This window comes from Carassius gibelio, chromosome B6 (assembly GCF_023724105.1).
Source record: "Carassius gibelio isolate Cgi1373 ecotype wild population from Czech Republic chromosome B6, carGib1.2-hapl.c, whole genome shotgun sequence".
NCBI classification, from domain to species: Eukaryota; Metazoa; Chordata; class Actinopteri; order Cypriniformes; family Cyprinidae; genus Carassius; species Carassius gibelio.
In genome coordinates, this window is record NC_068401.1 from 22,708,367 (window position 1) to 22,726,928 (window position 18,562).

Below are 18,562 nucleotides of genomic sequence, written 5' to 3' on the forward strand. Positions count from 1 at the left end.
CCTACTATTGTATATATTGTATGCCTGTTATATCTATAGTCCTACAATACATTTTGTTCTCTGTTTAATTTCCCACAAGAGAAGTTTCACTTGGCCAGTATACTCTAAATTAAACGTTCAACAGAACAAGCTGAATATTTTCCTCAATCCATCGAGAACTATGAGCTTGTGTCTGAGGTGACTGGTTTGCGCACGCGCTCTCGCTGCCCTCAGCTCACGGGAATGACGTGCGTGAACGTTCCCAGCGGTGCTCAAGGCAACGTCAGCGGGTAAGGAAATGCGATGCCCTAATAACAATTCCTTCAAATATATACACTCATATTTAATGAATGAATAATTATCAGGACCCGTATAGTGTCGGTTTCGAACTGCAGACTGAAGTCGCCATGTCAATTGCGTGCTCTAAGTTAGCAGGGTTATTATTATGGGGAAACGCAGTGAGAGCTCGATGACTCCTTATCTTGTTTGGGATCCGGTAACTGTCTCTTTACAATATTTATTCGTTTATCTTTGCAGAGAGGCGTCCTGGATACGCTAGGAATACATGGTTTAGTCGATTTATTTGACACAAAGTAGCAGTTGTGTACACTAAAATCTCGGGAAAATACAAGCGAATGTGATAAAAGCGAGCAGGCATTGCAACCAGACCCATGATGAGTTGCTGGATCTGGAGGAAGGTGCGATTAACAACAGCGTCAGCTCATAAACGGTGCGTTTTTTGTTTGTTTTTTTTTTTGCGGGAAATGTAGGTTTATTATGTATTTAGTGACACAACTGTTAAACAGCATTTGAGATTGCTTAATAATCACTAATAATTTAAACATAAGTGATGCTGAATGAATGTCAGGACAGGCGTTTGGATCTTATTATAGTTTCTTTTGACTTGCATTAAACGTTTGTATTTGTGCGTGTGTGTGTTTGGATACGGTGTTTGTCTTTGGTTTTGGGATATTTGTGACCGTGAGAGACATGGCAGTCACTGTGAGAGCTAACAGCTGTTACCTCAAAAGAACAACAAGACGGTAGTTTACAAAGGGCATCACATTTATTTTGCCTTATTAAGTATTTATGTATCAACTGACTTTCCTCAAAGCTCAGATTTATTTATTATTCATTTAAATTGTCCAGCGGTGACACTTGTTTATAATATTGAAATAATATCATTAATTTTTATCGGTGTTTTTTTTTGGTATTTTATCCAGTTATTTCAGTGTCTGCTGAATGCCACCGCTGATTTTTGAAAAGTAAGTAATAAAATGTTTTAATTATTTTTTAAGCATACATACGTCTATAAAAGTCTGAACAACTTCTCTCATGCTCACCAAAACTGCAGATATTTGATAAATGCAGTAAATATGTGATGTTGTGAAATATTATTACAGTTAAATAAACTGATTTCTATTTGAATGTATTCATATTTATTCCTCTGATGGCAACAGTTAATTTTCAGCAGTCATCACTGCAGTTTTCAGTGTATGATCTTTCAGGAATCATTCTAATATGCTGATTTGGTGCTCAAGAAGTATTTCTTATTACCATCATCAATCTTGCAAACAGTTATGCAGCTTAATATTTTTGTGGAAATTGTGACTTTGATTTATTGTTATAAAATAAAATAATTATTATTAAATAACTTGTAACATCATAAAATATCAATTGAATCTATTCTAGATGAATAAATATATCAGTTTTAAAAATAATGACTGACCTTTAACTTGGTAGTGTAGGTCTTGTGACCCAAGGCAAGGCATGATTCAATATTTCTATCCCATTTGCAGATTTAAGCCACACTCACCAAGAAGATGGACAGCTATGGGTTTGTATCTTGACTTTACCCCCTCCTCTTCTTAGATTCTGTTTTTAATAACAAGTATATCTGAAGAACATGGCATGTTCTTTCAGGTTCTCCAGTGACATGTTCAGTGGCAGAGCAGTTCTGGGGGAGGACAGCTCGGTCATGGCCCGAATGCAGAAGAAGTTCTGGAAGACCAAGCAGGTTCTGATCAAGGCCACAGGGAAGAAAGAAGATGAGCATGTGGTGGCATCTGACGCAGATCTTGATGCCAAATTGGAGGTATGAGCGCCCTTGTAAATGTAGTGAAAAGACCTGTGGGTGAAAGTGAAGCATCACTGGGCCAGGATTTTCTTTCAGTGACTCATTCTGTTTTTTAATATCTGAAAGCAATTTATTTTTTTCCGTTTGATGTTTGTGTGCCTGACAATGACAGAGAAATGACTGAAAGAGATGGAGGGAGGTTAATGGTGTACTGTCACATGATCACAGGGAAGAGAGAAGATGAACAGATCTCTAGATGATGCTATACTTTGATCAACTGTGCTTGATTTACCACTGTGTTTGTACAGACATGAGTCTAAATGGCCCTGACACTGTCTCTGCCTTGACTGCCTTTCTTTTATACACGCGCACGCACACACACAAACACACAACTGCCCTTTCTTTTCCCTTTCCCTCTTTACATATTCAGGCAATGCATTCCCTATAAATCTTTGTCTTTTTTAACAGCAGTCCAAAGCAGATTTAGGTAGGATATACAGACTCACACTTAGGGGACACAAACTCAGCCAAGCTGTGTAAGAAATGAACAAGGTACTGTTCACTGCCGTTTTGTAAAAAATAAATAAATAATGCTTTCATTCAGCAAAGGTGCATTAAATGATAAAAAATTATAGCAAAGGCATTAAAAAATTACAAAAAAATTGGTTATTTTTAACTTTCTATAATTTAGTTTTATTTTATAATTATGGTTTTCAGAAACATATTAATCTATACACTGTTTTCAACACTGATAATAAGAAATGTTACTTGAGCAAAAAAAATTCTGATGTATCATGTGACTCTTAAAATTGGAGTAATGGCTACTAAAATCTAGTTAATTCGTCACAAAAATAAATTACATTTTAAAATATATTAAAACAGAATATATGTATTTTAAATTGTAATAGAACTTCACATTATTGCAGTTTTTTTCTATATTTTTGGTCAAATAAATGCAGCATGGTGAGAACAGAAGAAACATCTTACCAGACCCAAACTTTTTCTACTGTAGTATACATTTGTACCTTGTGTGAGGGCGTTTTTATATATTATGCAAAGTGATTCAATTATATCAAATAAAGTGACTTTTTAACAATATCATGCATAAATTCTCCCTCCCTCCTGACAGCACTGAAATATGTCTCCTGAGACTCTTTGAACTCTGAGGGCACACGCTTTTGCAATTTCATGCAGAATCATTACTTAAGCTCATTAGGATGTTTCAGACTTAAACTATATAGACATAAAATAAATATTTAATAAAATGACAGATAACTTGACTTGTGGGTTGGGAATGATATGAGGGGGAGTAAGTGATGACAGAAATTTCAATTTTGGGTGAACTATCCTTTTAAGTGTTTGGGGCATTTGTAGCCCAAGCTTTGGTTTCTTTTTGATCTTTCACTCCAGGTTTTAGGATCTGAATACATGAACACTGATTTTATTGAGTCTGGATTTGTTTTAGCCTGGAAGTGTTATATTTGGTTGGCCATATGTGTGAAAGATTATCTACTTTAGATTAGTTGACATTTGGTTAATAGTTCTCTCTTTTTAAAAAAAAAGAAATTAGCTGATTTCTTGTAAACAAGAGCTGATCAAATCTGTAGACCACCACTCGTAGTTTAAGGAAGCGTGTGTGTGTGTTTGTTTATGTGTGTTTGTCAAATCATGCCCTGCCTCAGGCTGTTACACTTAAGCATATCCTGGTTTACTGGTCATTAGATGGTTTCCAGTGAAGAGGAGAGCAGAAGACAGACCATCGTAAGCCCCCCGGCTGCTCGCTTAATGAACCGGTGTATCCATGTTCTTTCTCCATTGAGCCACAGCTGCCCTTGTGATCATGTGATTTGGCTTTTAGCCTGTTTAGTAACAAAGCACTGTTTCCTCTTAACTTGAAAACAATAATGAGTTATCCTTATGGTGTGAAATGGCAGAATTTTGAACAGAACCGTGTTTATTTAGCAGAGGCTGTTGTACAAACCTGATTCCTGAGGGTGTTGTTCTTGGGTGTTTATCAGGCCTGTGCACAGAGTTAAACAGTAACCTGAAAGCAGCCCTCACCTGCAGGGGTCACACCTTCATCAGCACACATGGACCTTAGTCTGGGTGGATGCCATGTTTAATTTGATCCACATGAATATACTTTATTAATACAAGAAATTATCACAGTAATACTTTTTTTCTGAAGTAGCTATGAATTTTTTTTCTCCCAGACTATGATTGTTTGTATATTTTCTTACAAACCTGTTTAAACAGTAGTTGCGAAGGCTTAAGTCTGGTAACCGGAAGGTTGCTGGTGTGAGCCATGAACTATCACTATTATCTCTTGTAATAATTATAATGCAGTTCGCTTTTGATAACAGCATCTGCTAAATTACCAGCTACATTACCTTTCAATAGACTGGGGACTGGAAGATTTTCAGCATTGACTCTTGTGCTCGCCAAGGCTTTATTTATTTGGTTAAAAAACGGTAATATGGTGAAATATCATTACAGTTAAAAATCACCTTTCTGTATTTGAATACATTTTAAAAAGTGATTTATGTCTGTGGTTTAAGCTTAATTTTCAGCAGCTATTATTTCAGTGTTACATGATCCTTCAGAGAATGGTCTAATTTGCAGATTTGGTGTTTAAAAACAATTATTGTTATTATTAATGTTGAATACAGTTGCGCTGATGGATTTTTATTTTATTTAATTTTTTTATTTTTGGAAACTCGTACTTTTTGTATTTGTTAACAAATAGAAAGTTCAAAAGAAAATCATTTATTTGAAATAGCTGTTATTTTCTATAGCCCAGTGTTTTCATGATCCACTGTTGAATACTGGAATTTGTCCTGTTCCTATATTTGGCTTCTCAAAGCTTTTGAAACTCTCTCTAGAACAAAGGCATGAATGAGTCATTTATATTATCTGTGTCATTTCTGTGAGTTTCTGGTTTCAGGTAGAGCACATTCTCCTGCTCTCTCAGACAGTCAGGGATTTAACATCCTTTGTTGCCATGACAGCAAGACTGGAAATGCCATTTTTTGTGTTCTTATGTGTTCTTCTATTTTTTTGGAGTCTTTAGTGTGGGTGACCAAATCTTCTGTCGGAATATATAAATGATGAAAAGAATGAAAGATTCAGAGATATTTTGCTGTGTTGCAACAAACACAGAAGTGCTGCTTCCTTTTTCTTTCTTTTTTTTTTACATTTGTAACAAAAACTAAAACAATGTATTAATTGTATTTGTCGATGATAATGTGTTATCTGTTTCCTCCAGTTTTTCCGTTCAGTCCAGAGCACTTGCACAGAACTCCTGAAAGTGATTGAGAAATACCAGCAAAGAATCACACGTGAGTGAGGAACATGATCTTCCACCCTCTGTGTGTGTGTGCAAACACAAAGAGTCTTGTTCAGCTTGTTTTGAAAGCCTCTGCATGCAGTGGAATACAGTGCACTTTCTCAGTTTCCATGAATGCTGTTGTGGAGTCAGTACACCATTTTAAGCATAACTCTACAAATGTGTTTTTGTGGTTTTCATAATTGATGATGCTCAGCACATATAATCAAGCCACATACTGTTATTGTCGTGGTAATAACCCTGTTTTTTCCTCCTGTGACCTCCTTACTTCAGACCTCTCTCAAGAGGAGAATGAGCTCGGACTGTTCTTGCGCTTCCAGGCAGAGCATGATAAAACAAAAGCAGGCAGTATGATGGACGCCACCAGTAAAGCCCTCTGCTGTTCTGCCAAGCAAAGGTAGGCACTCTTCTTCAAATATGACTGAATCAGGGCTTCAGATCATTAATGCAATTTATTTCATGATGCTTTGATAGTTAATACATGCATATATGTCTTGATTGAATACATTGAAACAACAACTAAGCAGTTTGGTCAGGATATGAATGGATACTGTGACGAGTCAGCTGCCTCCTCCCTAAGTGGGTGTGTGAGAGAGGAGGGGCGCTGGATAAGCCAGGGCTGGCGGCGTGTGATGGGGCACACCTGATGTGAATGGAGCCTCATCACCGCTGCTGTTGAAAAGCCCAACGCGCCTCTCCTCGGGAGACCGGTCTCTTCCCCGTGCATGCACGCTGGTGTCCTCATGGGTCCAGGAAGGGTGCATTGAGGGACTCCCGTGCCACCAGAGACGTGAGCCACCGGACCCGCGATCCGGAAGAGAACCGCACCCGTTTACACGGCCAACAGGCCAGGATGCTGGGCTGTCCATCACCGGCAAGCGCCGCAGACCAAAGTGGGGAGCGCGTGTGGCCACCGGATTCCGCCCCTTACCTGGACCCTTCCTCCGTGAACACTGCCCGACCCACACGAACCGCGTAGCACGACGAGGACACCAGATCCCCTGTTTATTTTGGACACTCTCCCCCTTTGGCCACTTTTATTCCCTTTTTTACTTTTTCTGTTAATAAAAGCCTCTTCGAGGCCTGACGCCATGGCCACGCCCACTGTGTCTGTCGTTGGCTCCTCCCGTGACAATACACAAGTGTGTATTTATATGTGTATGAATATTATGTATATGTATACACTCTTTTAAGTCAGAAATGAATACTGTTATTCAGCAAGGCTGAGTTTTTTTTTTGTTGTTGTCACTTTTGATTAATTATTCCATTATTACAAATCAATACAAGTTACTTTGGCAGCCATAGAAGGAATATTTCTATATTCTGCAAACACTAAAGACACACTAACATCTCTGTCCTTCGGTGCTACATTCAACAATGATATGATTAAGCCACTGGCTACAATTTCTCTGTCTTCTTGTCCTCTGTCATGCCCAGGCTGGCGCTGTGTCCCCCTCTCCATCGTTTGGAACAGGAAGTGGAGACGTTCCGGAGGAGAGCCATCGCAGACACCCTGCTGACCGTGAGCCGGATGGAGAAAGCCCGTACTGAGTACCGCGGAGCTCTGCTCTGGATGAAGGACGTCTCGCAGGAACTGGACCCAGATACTTACAAACAACTGGAAAAATTTCGCAAGGTCAGACAGAGTGAAGTGAGCAATCAAAGGGGTGACTTGCATCAATATACAACATGGAGGCTGAAGTGTTATCTGTGTGTGTTTGTGAACAGGTTCAGGCCCAGGTTAGAGGAACAAAAGTGCATTTTGATAAGCTGAAGAATGACGTGTGTCAGAAAGTGGTCATGCTGGGCGCCAGTCGCTGCAACATGCTTTCACATTCATTATGTACTTACCAGGTAAAATGTGTAATACCTTAATTTCCTGTAAATTAACTGTCATTCTTTATTAAACACTCATATTTTTCAAACCTTTTCTCATCCTGTATTGTTTTTTCTGTAGACAACGCTCTTACAGTACTGGGAGAAGACTGCACATGTGATGTCCGGCATCCATGAGGCCTTCAAAGGATATGTACCTTACCAGTTCACCACCCTTAAAGTAGGTCTCCATGCACAAATCCCAGAAATGAAACTGTTATGTCATGAGATTTAAGCTCTTATATGACTACATATGGCTCATTACAGGAATTAAGAGACCCATTGGATCAAATTGTTTCCACGCAGACAGCAGAGGACAGCAAAGACGAGGAAAAGAAGACACATCCAGACAAGTGAGAACACAGTTAGACATCATTTGGCCATTTTCATCTTCTTCGTTATGTTTTTTGTGTGTAGTATAATATATATCACATGGTCAATGAATCTCACACAGACAAATCTAGCAGTCTCAGTTTTCTTCATTCTTTTTCATCAAGAAAGCATGTCTTTTCCCTTGAAGGCACCCTGCTTGCCTCTCATTGTCAGATCTTTCATTCACTCTCTTTCCTCATTCTCTGCAACCCTCCGTGACCCTCAGATTAGGTCTCTTCAGGCGAGGGGCCTTTTTGAAGGCTCTGGTTACTGATCTGTGAGTGGAACATTGTAATTCTTTTAGAAACTCCTGCTACCTTCGTGAACAGGAAACACTGCTTAAAGTTCCACTGTCATTTCCTGTCTTGACAGCGGGAAATGAGACTGTAATTATTCCTCTGCCCTCTGTGTTAGACATGCTGTTCTATAAAACTGTGATGACCCTCACCCGCTTCCTAGGAATATCGCTGTGACTCACTCCAATTTGTCAGTTTAGATTTAATTTCAGGTGTTTTGTAATTCTAATCTGATACTGTGTGTCATAGTAATGTGAATCATCTCTTCTCTGCATCCATTTAGCCATGCATCAGAGTGTCTGTTAAATTAATTTGGTGTTTGTATGTTTATGTTTCAGTCTTGTTTCACTTGAAGATGAACAGCTGGGTGAATCATCCGATACTGGTATGTTCAGCTTTTAAAGCACATCTGGGAACACGCAGGATTGCCCAATGATTTTCTATTGGCTCAAATTTCTTGAAAAAAGGTGCGCTTTCTTTGTGTTTTTAACAGTTTCTACTCCTGCGGTAGATGGGCAGAGTAGAGGATCTGACAGTTCTTTGTGTGCCAGTCTGGACTCTGGTAAAGTGTGTGTGTGTGTTTGCATACTAGGCCTTGCCCCAGTAATCATTGCTACTAATTCACTAGTCATCCATAAACTGCAAATTATGTTTTAGTTATATTTAGTCAGATTAATTGTTATTAAAACCCTTAGATAAGCACATATATATATAGAGTAATCAATTACATTTTATATTAATTTATTTATTTATTTATTTATTTGTTCGTTTGTTTATTTAGTCATACCACTCAGCCCTAGATTTAATTTCAATTCAGTGAAGAGGCATCACAACTCAGTCACATGATCAGTTGACACAGACTTAAAGCATCAAATATTAATAGAACTAATCAACTTTTTGTTTAGTCGGTGCAACTCCTGGTGTGTTTGAGTAGCTATTATTTACAGTATGCCTGTTTGTATTTCTCATCTTCATCTCTGCCCCTGTACTGCAGCATTGACTGAACAATTTGGCCCTATTGGTGGAGATAGCACAGATGATGACCTCCTATTAATGACCCCTGAGCCTGGCTCGTCCCCTTCTCTCATTCCAACCTTGACCCCAACCCCACACCCATCCATGTCCGTTATGCAGCCTCAGATACTGCAGGAGGTCTCAAAGCCCCCTGTTGTTCAGTGGGGCGTAGGTGTATCACATGAGGAAATGCAAGATGCCTTTATCAGCAGTCTGTCACCTGAAATAGGTATAAATGCTTGGCTGGGCATCTCTTCAGTGCCCAGGGCTCCCTTAGCGCCTGCTCTTACTCTCTAAAACCCTTTGGATGTGCTTTAACAGCCTAATCTATAAGCCTTTGAGGTTTCATAAGAATTATTCAGAAACTTTTAATGCTTACTGCTCTTTCAGATTTCCTTCTCCACTCTTAAAACTCTCCAGGTGTTTCTGTAAAACTTTAAAAAAGCATTTTTAAAAACTGTACTTTCCTCAAGGTTAATTTCTCTTCCCCCAGCTTTTTACATATGTTAAATTTTTATGCACTCTTGGAAGATTTTGGCAACTTGTTTTTCACCTTTTAAACCTAAATTGTCTTCTTATGTTTATGACGCAGCAGCCATATTTTTCTTGAAGCTTCTCTGTGATTCTTTTTACCTCACTTCTGTTTTGCTATACTACACTACTGTAAAAAGTTTTTACAGTCTCCATATTTTTGTCTTGTTTTCCAGTACAAATATCGAATTATTCTAAAAACCAAGATGCGTTTAATTGATAAGCAAAATGAAATGAGATACCAAGTCTTGTTTTTTTTTAAAAATGAGAACATCTAGTAAGAACATCTAGTAAGAAAAATAAATTATTTTCTCCTTTTAATTGAGTTCAGCAGATTTTGTTTGTTGTTAAAGATTAAACTTAAGATATTAAGTCTTGTTTTTTTTGTGTGCTAAATTTACCAAAATTAAGTCAGTTTAGCCTTAAACAGAAAAAAATTCTGCCATTATGGCGAGACAAATTGATTTGTTTTCCCTTTGAAAAAGGTATATTTTTCTCTCTTTTCTTTTTCTGACACCACTGGCAGATTTTATTTTCTTGTTTTAATAATAAACTCACCTTATTTTAATACATTTTCAGAAAACATTGTTTTAATATCTGATATAATTTGCCTTCTAAAGTAAATTTTTCTTGATTCAAGTAAATGTTTCTTTAATAAAGAATGTTCAGATATTTGTACCAGAAAACAAGACAACAGTACTTGGGGAGCAATTTGCTTTTTGCAGTGTAAAAGCCTGATTATCTTCTTCTTTTTATTGTAGTAGGCAGGGATCTGTTGTCTGAGGTGAAAGAAGAGGACAGAGAGAGAGGTGACCTGGCCTTCCTGCAGGATCTGCTGAGTCCTGGGGCTGCGGGCGGCACTAGTGAGTTTAGTAAGGCATGGCAGGATGCTTTCGGCTGTTTCGAGGCCCCTCCTGCTCCTGATACTGCTCCTTCACAGGAAGCAGGAATGGTAAACACACCCACTGGCTTCCTGCCGTCACAGCTCCTGGACCATAGCCTTAGTGCCACAGGTTTGCACAAACTTTTATTTGCCCTCTACTGGCTGGAGGACAAACAACAGTTTTCTTTTGTATTCAGTGCAGTCACTGTGATGTTCATATTGATTCTCTTCCTGTTATTCAGGATGGGCGACTCCACCCATGTTTCAAGCCCTGCCCCTCCAACCACCTTCCAGTGGAGGACAGCCTACCCAGAATACTCCACACTCCTCTGCCAGTGGTAAGAGTTTTATATCACATGTCAACAATTAACAGATGGATACAGATAATCTTAGATGGTCTTTTTTACTGTTTCTGTAGTGATTCATCTCTCTGTGTCTTTTTAGCACCTAAGGGAAACTCCAGGGACATGTCTGCCTGGTTTAACCTCTTTGCAGATTTGGACCCTCTGTCCAACCCAGATGCTATTGGACGCAGTGATCAGGAGTTCCTCAATGCCTGAGGTGTGTTATTGTGCATTTGTATATATTTCTCACTGACAAATAAGTCCCAGGTTTATAAAAATGGTTAAACTACTTTGAACCACTGTACACTTTGAATTTAACATACTTGCAAAAAAAAAAAAAAAACTTAAATGTTTCCATTGCATAAGTATTCATTCCTATCTAGGACAGTTGAAATTTAGCTTAGGAGCATTCATATTGCTTGTAGATGTTACTACCATTCGAGCGAAGTTAACCTATGGCAAAATCAATTGGATGGATACGATTTGGAAAGGCACACATGTCTTAATAAAATATCTAACGGCTGATAATGCATATCAGAGACCAAAACCAAGCCCTGAGGTCAAAAGAACTGCCTGTAGAGCTCAGAATCAGGTTGGGATCAAGCCACACGTCTGTGGAAGAGTTCAGAAAACAATTCTGCTTCATTGAATGGTCACAGAAGCATGCAGACTCTGTTAATTTTAATGGAAGAAGTTTGAAACAAACAGGACTCTTCCTAGAGCTGGCTTCCTTACCAAACGGAGCAGTAGATGGAGAAGGGCTTTGGTTAGTGTGGTGACCAAGAACCTGAAGGTCACTTTAGTTGAGCTCGTGATCATATGTGAAGATAGGAGAAATCTATAGAAGGATAAAAATCACTGCAACACTCAAGTGTGGCAAGACTCAATCCTCTCTTCAGTGAAGACACTACAAAACACACTTTTTAATTTGCAAAAAAAAAAACACCTAAAGGACCCTCAGACTCTGAGAAACAAGATAATCTGCTCTGATGAACCTCAGTTCCAAGCATCGTGTTTGAAGGAAACCATGCACTGCTCATCATCTGCAGAGTTCCCAAAAGTAAAGTGTGCTGGGAGCAGCCTCATGTTGTGGGGCTGTTTTTCAGTTGGAAGGGACTCATCAGAGTAGAAGACAAGCTCAATGCACCAAAATATTGAGATAGCCTTAACGAAAACCTAATCTAGAGCATTCAGAACCTCACACTGGGCAGTAGGTTCATCTTCCAACAGGACAGTGATCCTGAGCACACAGCAAGAGTGGCTTATAGACAAGTCTGTCAATGTCCTTGAGTGGCCCAGCCCCATCCTGGGCTTGAACCCAATCAAATATTTCTGGAGAAAATGTGAAAATTCTGGAGAAAAGTTGTGTCCTGATATGTCTCACTCACACACACACACACACACACACACATATATATATATATATATATATATATATATATATACTGTATATATAATACTTATAATACTTAATATAGCTTTACAAAGTTGTCTTTTACCTCTCTCAGTGAAGGATGCTCTGGAGCTGTATCACATCCAAAATATTATTTGATGGAAAGGAGTGCATATCCCAAGCCTTTATTCGGAGCTGGATCACTACCTCTCCTGAAACAATTCAACTTGAGCCAAGGAAGCATCCAGAGATCTCTATCCATATAACACTGGAAGGTTTCTGAGATATGGGAATGTCTCTCTTTTCTCCATTCTTTCATTGTATGTGTGAATGTACTGTATGTTCATTAGGACACCTATAGTGTTGTTACCTGAGAGCAAAGTATCTGTTACTTTTTGAAGTGCACATGTTTAAAGGGACGTGAAGGTGAGGATTTGCCCATCTTGCATATGGGGGGATATTTTGCCTAGGACTAAACCTGCATAAATGTGTGTATATCTGTTTGCTTTGTACAACGTGAGTTTTAATGTCCAGAAACAGGGTTACAGATTTATAACATCTATGATAGATTATAGACTGTATTTTTAATTAAGACCAATACCTAAAGTGTGTGATGTTGCGTGTAAATCACAAATATTTTTGGAGTCTCTTTCACTGGATTAGTTTAACCCTTAATGATAAAATAAATGAAATTTATTTATTAATCTAATAAAAAGTGTTACTACTAACTACATATGCAAGTTGTGTGCTGTGCCATTAGTTTGGTGGGAATGAGAAGGTCACAGTTTAATGGAGCTAATCATAAGTGAGGCATTCTTGTTTTCAGAGACAGAAATGGTGAAACACTCTCACTCAGAGAAATTACGTCTCCTAAATGTTCTTCACTGTCACAGTGTGATGCAAAAACTGGAATTAGTTACACATTTAATTTTATCCCATGATCATGTTTAGTCTCATCAGGAGTGACCAATCGGTTTTCTGTTGCATTTCAGAAATCAAGTTATTGCTTGCACTAAACTGTCTCCGAGTCCAGTCTTGGATTGTTCTAGAATGTATGTCGTCAGTTTTAAGGATAGACATGTTCGTTGATCTGAATAGCTTTGTCTGTACATTTCACACGGGATTTCACTACATATTTAACAGAGCACGTTTTTGTCTTTAAGTGGTTTAACATTTTGAAGTGTCCAAATTTTGTGTTTGGAACTATATTTTGAGAAGTTATGTACCACTTTTTTTCTTTTCCTTTAAAAAAAAAGAAGAAAAAAAAGAATGCACACCGCACCATTCGCAGCTGCTTTCATCTGTTTATTTTATGCAACTTGGCCTTTGTTTCAATTAAATAATGTACAATTTCAATGAAGGAAACTGGATTGAGAGCTTTTGTATCTGAGAGCAAATAAATCTGAGTTGAATCCCGTTTCTGAGTGTTATTTCTCTCATTATTTGTAAATATATTCAACATAAAATCCAATTTTATCCTGTCAAGAAACCATGTTCCTTGTATTCACAGAAAGAAACAAATGTTGTAACAACTTAAATTCAGTAACAGGCACCAGTCTAATTTACACACAATTCAGTATTAAGGCAATTACATACCATTTTTTTAAGGATTGCCTAATTTCTTTCAGCTTTTTTCTTTTTGGAAGAAAGGAAGCTTTACGGTGTGATTTATAAATTTCACAGTATAAAGATGCTACAGTTCAAATCAGTTCACTATTAGCTAAAGCCATGCTTCCCTCTTAAATTCTTTGCATCCCTTTTCTTTCATTGTTATACATGACAAGTCTTTCATATCCAGTGTGCTCTGATATTCCGATCTATTTTCCTTCACTCGACTGAAATTACAGTAATGACACATATCTGTTGAACTAATCTTGAAATTTAGCAACAGAACTGACAAGTGCATCATAATCATAATACTGTCCGGTACATTTGATCTATGTCTCCTCCAGGCTGTTCATGTACCAACTTCCTCTCACCAGCAAATCACATTAAGCACATACCGGTTACATATAGGGGAAGGGCTCTATACATTTAAGGGGCGAGACTGGATGTAGGGACAGACGATGATAGAAAAAGGACTGTATGAAAATGGGGTCCTACGAACGAGTGGTGGGAGTCAGGCACATTTGTTAGTCCTCCTCAAATCTGCTACAGCATTTCTGGTTGTTCTGCCAGCTCTAATCAAACTGCATGTAAACTATAAGCAACTAAAACAGTGACCTAAAAGCTCCATTTCCCTAGTAAATCAAATTACTTAAATTTACAATACAGGTCGAAAAGTTTGGAAAAATTAAAAATTACAACTTTTTTTTTTTTTTTTAAGAAGTGTCTTATACTCACCAAAGCCAGATTATTTTATTAAAATACAGTAGTAACTGTATATGTTATTTAAGAGAACTGGTTCTATGTTAATATATTTAAAAAAATATCATGTATTCCTGTGATGGCAAAGCTGAGTTTTCAGTATGCATTCCTCCAGTCTTCAGTGTCACATGATCCTTCAGAATTATTATTGGTACTCTGTTAATAACAGTTCTTATTATCACTAATGATGAAACGTGACTGTTTCTTTAATGTATAGAAAATTCATTTATTTGAAACATTTTGTAACATTAAAAATGTCTTTACTGTCACTTCTGATCCATTTAATGCATCCTTGCTGAATAAAATAATGCATTTTAAAACGGTTTTCAACAATGATTTTAAGAAATGATTTCTGTAGCACGAAGTCAGCACATAGGAATCATTTCTGAAGGATCATGTGATACTGAAGACTAGAAAAACGATGATGAAAATATAGTTTTACTAAATGACATTTAGAAAACATTTAGTATTATTTCACAAAATAACTGTTTAACTGTATTTCCGATCAAATAAACACAACCTTGGTGAGCTTAAGAGACATCTTTCAAAAATCTTAATTATTTCGAACTTTTGTGTAGGTTAAAGGATGCAGCTATACATAAGAAAATTCAAAGGCTTCATGGTAAAATGCAATAAATAGTTGAGAAAGTAAAAAGCAGTGCAATACTAAAAATGTATATACATACACCATCTTAAAAACCTCCTTTCGTTCATAGTTTAACATGTAACATTACCCTTAGAAAAAAACAACAAAAAAACTCATGTTCAAGTTTCAGACTGATATCTCTCGGAGTTGTTCAGAACGGGTTCTTGGATAAATTCCTAACAAAGCTCTGACTCTATCAGATGATACAGGAGTGGAGGAAAAATGGCATCTCTGTTCATCAGCTGACATTCCTCTCTTCCGTTTTAACCTTCTGGCTCCTCAAGATGTCGTGGGAGGCATGGTGACTGACGTCCACGGGACAAGATGGGACCCATGGAGGGGGACAGGCTCCTCACCGCGACCCCACCCAGAGGCACCAATGAGGGGGAGATGCTGTGGTATCCCATCCCGCTACGGAAGTTCAGCTCCTGGGTGGGCAGCAGAGGCTTCAAGATGCTCACCAGGCAGAAAGCAGAGCCGCTTTTGGGAATGAAGTTCACCTTGTTTCTGTCTGGGCAGAGATAAGGAGGAATCTCCTGGAGAGGCCTTGGCCTGGAACAGAAGATGGAAAGAACAGTTCATGGCTCTTTCGTGAAGATGGATCTTTTATACTGATAGAAATATGAGTGTTCCTGGCAGTTAAATCCCTCACAATTCTTTTTTATCTGAGGAAACTTTATTACAAAATAACTAAGTCTTGGTATTTTCCATGCAAGAGATACAGAGTGTAGCATCACTTTTCTTTTTTTTAAAGTCCAAGGTCCCACCTCAACAGTTCTTTTATCATAATAATAATAATAATGTTGCACACAAATTACAATATTAGTTGTATTCATCAAGCTCAACTTTTCTATTCTGTTACCAAAGTTATTTTGTGTGAAAGCCAATTTCGGCCAAATAAGAAAAAAAAAATCTTGCTTCGCTTTGATAAATCATAATTATAACATATTTAGTCATAAATATGAGACAAAAATACAAAATTATGACAAAATTATCTTAACATCTTAAGATAAAAAGTCAATTATGAGCGAGTTCCAACTTTTTATGTCATAATTTAGACTTTTTGTCTTAAGATGTTAAAATGTTTTGTTATAATAGATTTTTATCTCATAATTATGTCTAATTTACGTCATAATCTTGATATATTTATGACTTAGTATGTTAAAATTTTGACTTTTAATGACATAGTTATGATTTACCAAAGCATGGCCAAAATGGGCTTCTGGAATTTTTGGGAAAATTGATCAAACAAATATTTGTCTTTAATTTATAGGACATTTTTTAAATCAAACTACAAACATTTGATTCCAAAGTAGCTAGTCCATAATTACTGAAATTAGAGCTTAATTTTGCCTGGATCTACAACCCTTTTACCTAATGTTCTTAGATATAATTTATTTCTAAATGTGTTTTATTTAATTTTTTTTCATATCTATCATTAATTCATATATTTTGTATTCCGTTTATTTATTTATTTACAAAATGAAAAAATCACAGACCTTTTTTTTAACAGTATTCAAAAAAAATGTTGGTAACAGGGTTTCATTTTTTTTTTTTTTTTTACAAATACAGAATAAAATAGCTCATAAAATTTTGGACAAATTACATTTTCTGAATTTCTGAACTGACTCTGTGTTGAAAAAACAAAAAAACAACAACCTTAGTTTCAAACCCTATATTAAAGACACCAACATACAGACCAAAAGTCTACAAAGCGGTTACTCACTGGTTTTCTTCAAAAGCTTTGACTCTCTCGCAGCCCTCCGGGGGCTCACGTTTGAACATATAGCTGTTGTTGGGCTTTGGAGATGAAGCATATTTGGGCAGAGGAGACCAAGGTCCTAGGTCTGACACAGTAAACAGGAATATTAAGGAAGCAAATAGTTTGATGTTAGGTTATTGTGATGCTGATGCTGTGTGCTTCTGACCTCTTTCTTTGCTCTCGTTGAGCGTGTCGTCGAGCGGGCTGTTTCCCACCGTGTCGTTGAGGATGCTGAGGTACGACGGTGAGACAGAGTCAGCCCGGCTGCTGCTGTTGCTACGGTTACTGCCGAGGCCGCCGTTGGAGGGCGTCTGTGTGTCAATACTGCGTGTGCTGCTGCTGCGCTGGGGGAGGGGCGGGGGCGCGCGGTGCCCATCAGGAACGTCCTGTGGCTAAAACACATAACAAACATTTGCTTCATTAGGATGCATAGGACAAAAGCAATTCTTGTTAACTGGATTCAACTGAAAATCACATTAGTATTGATTGTGCACCGATAAGCTTTATTATAGTCCCTATCCACCTTTTTTTAAATTAGGATGTTGCTTTTTAAATTATGGGAGGCACTTTTGGTTTGGAGAAGTACTGTTCAAATAGACTAAAACTAATAATTTCAAATCATAATCATATAATCTTTATCCATCGGTATGACTGAATGAACTGTACAGTTTCCTTTAGACGTCAGGAGAATAATGTAAGCTTGATATTTTAATGAGACATGATATAACAAAAATATCTCTCTTGAGTCCACTGCATTCTTTCCTCCTTATTAATTTTGCTGTAACAATATGAAAAAAACAAAAAAAACATGCTGCACATTTGCACTCTATTAGGTTTATGATATATCTCATGAATAATTCACTGGTATGTACCAAAAAAATCTTGTTTTTCTACCCCAAACCCTTATATTTCTTTCCAGTTTTGTTTTCACACCTCTCTTTTTTTGTAACAGTATTTACCTAAAAAATTAAACAGGTAAATATAAGATTTTTTTTGTCTTGCAAAATAATAGAAATCACTTTGAAATATGATAACTCAATGTTCCAGATAATTATCATTTTTAATTAAAGCAACATGCTATATAATACTAATTTGTTAATGTTTTTACATCTTTAAATGTCCTTTTAATTAGAGGTTGAAGATTTAGTAGAATAATGTCACCTTGATATTAAATAAATGATTAAATGATGATAAAAAATATAAAAACTAAATTACAACTAGCTACAAATTATAAAGTTACAATTACAAAGTACATTTGCAGAAAGGACATTTCTTTGTGCTCCAAAACCATAAAATAAGTAACGTATGAAAAGTTCAAAAGTGGTATTTTGGACACTTAACTAGGAAATGTCTTTGGGTTCTTACGCTGATAAAAAAATAAAAATAAATGTTGAGATGCACTCACTACTATGATCTCATCTCTCTCCACAGTGTCCCGGATGATGATGCGTTCAATCTCCTGGTTGAGCCCCTCTATGCTGTTCCGAAATCTGGGAGGTGTGGACTTAGAGATGGGGATGGGAATCAGGATGGTTTTAGGCATCTGAGACTGAGAGTGAAAAAGAGGAAAGGGTACAATGCTTCTTCAGAAATGTGTGTATGGGTCTACAAACATTCCCGCTGTAGGGAAAACCAGCCTTCTGTGTAATCCTGTTTGAAAGACTCCCACACAGGCTG

The 18,562-nt window shown here is 37.3% G+C and overlaps 2 protein-coding genes across 6 annotated transcripts in view; one reads left to right on the plus strand and one right to left on the minus strand.

The window, feature by feature from the left end:
• Positions 1-184: 184 nt before the first annotated feature.
• ical1 (islet cell autoantigen 1-like) lies at positions 185-13,529 on the plus strand. Of its 5 annotated transcripts, none has more exons than XM_052559255.1 (17): positions 185-269; positions 1,203-1,244; positions 1,779-1,816; positions 1,903-2,074; positions 5,322-5,394; positions 5,676-5,799; positions 6,840-7,038; positions 7,131-7,256; positions 7,360-7,458; positions 7,545-7,630; positions 8,284-8,330; positions 8,439-8,507; positions 8,940-9,188; positions 10,252-10,503; positions 10,616-10,711; positions 10,818-10,934; positions 12,226-13,529. In XM_052559255.1, the coding sequence occupies exons 3-16, from the start codon at positions 1,803-1,805 to the stop codon at positions 10,931-10,933; spliced, it is 1,722 nt and encodes a 573-aa protein (XP_052415215.1). In that variant the 5' UTR covers positions 185-269; positions 1,203-1,244; positions 1,779-1,802; the 3' UTR covers position 10,934; positions 12,226-13,529. The 5 variants fall into 5 exon arrangements, with proteins under 5 accessions (XP_052415215.1, XP_052415218.1, XP_052415219.1 ...); XM_052559257.1 differs by lacking the exon at positions 185-269 and adding an exon at positions 331-475; XM_052559256.1 differs by lacking the exon at positions 185-269 and adding an exon at positions 499-709.
• fam117ba (family with sequence similarity 117 member Ba) overlaps positions 13,403-18,562 on the minus strand; it is an 8,978-nt gene continuing 3,818 nt past the window's right edge. Inside the window, exons 5-8 of the mRNA XM_052559260.1 lie at positions 18,291-18,434; positions 17,052-17,277; positions 16,850-16,970; positions 13,403-15,675 (exon numbers count right to left, since the gene is read on the minus strand). Of these exons, the coding sequence (XP_052415220.1) occupies positions 15,387-15,675; positions 16,850-16,970; positions 17,052-17,277; positions 18,291-18,434 (780 nt within the window). The 3' untranslated portion in view covers positions 13,403-15,386. The remainder of the gene's footprint in view (positions 15,676-16,849; positions 16,971-17,051; positions 17,278-18,290; positions 18,435-18,562) is intronic.

Excerpts from the sequence above, each read along its gene's own strand:
- ical1 (XM_052559255.1), top strand. Across the intron at positions 5,800-6,839 it reads TGCTGTTCTGCCAAGCAAAG|GCTGGCGCTGTGTCCCCCTC; the intron begins GTAGGCACTCTT and ends TGTCATGCCCAG. Across the intron at positions 7,631-8,283 it reads AAGAAGACACATCCAGACAA|TCTTGTTTCACTTGAAGATG; the intron begins GTGAGAACACAG and ends TTTATGTTTCAG.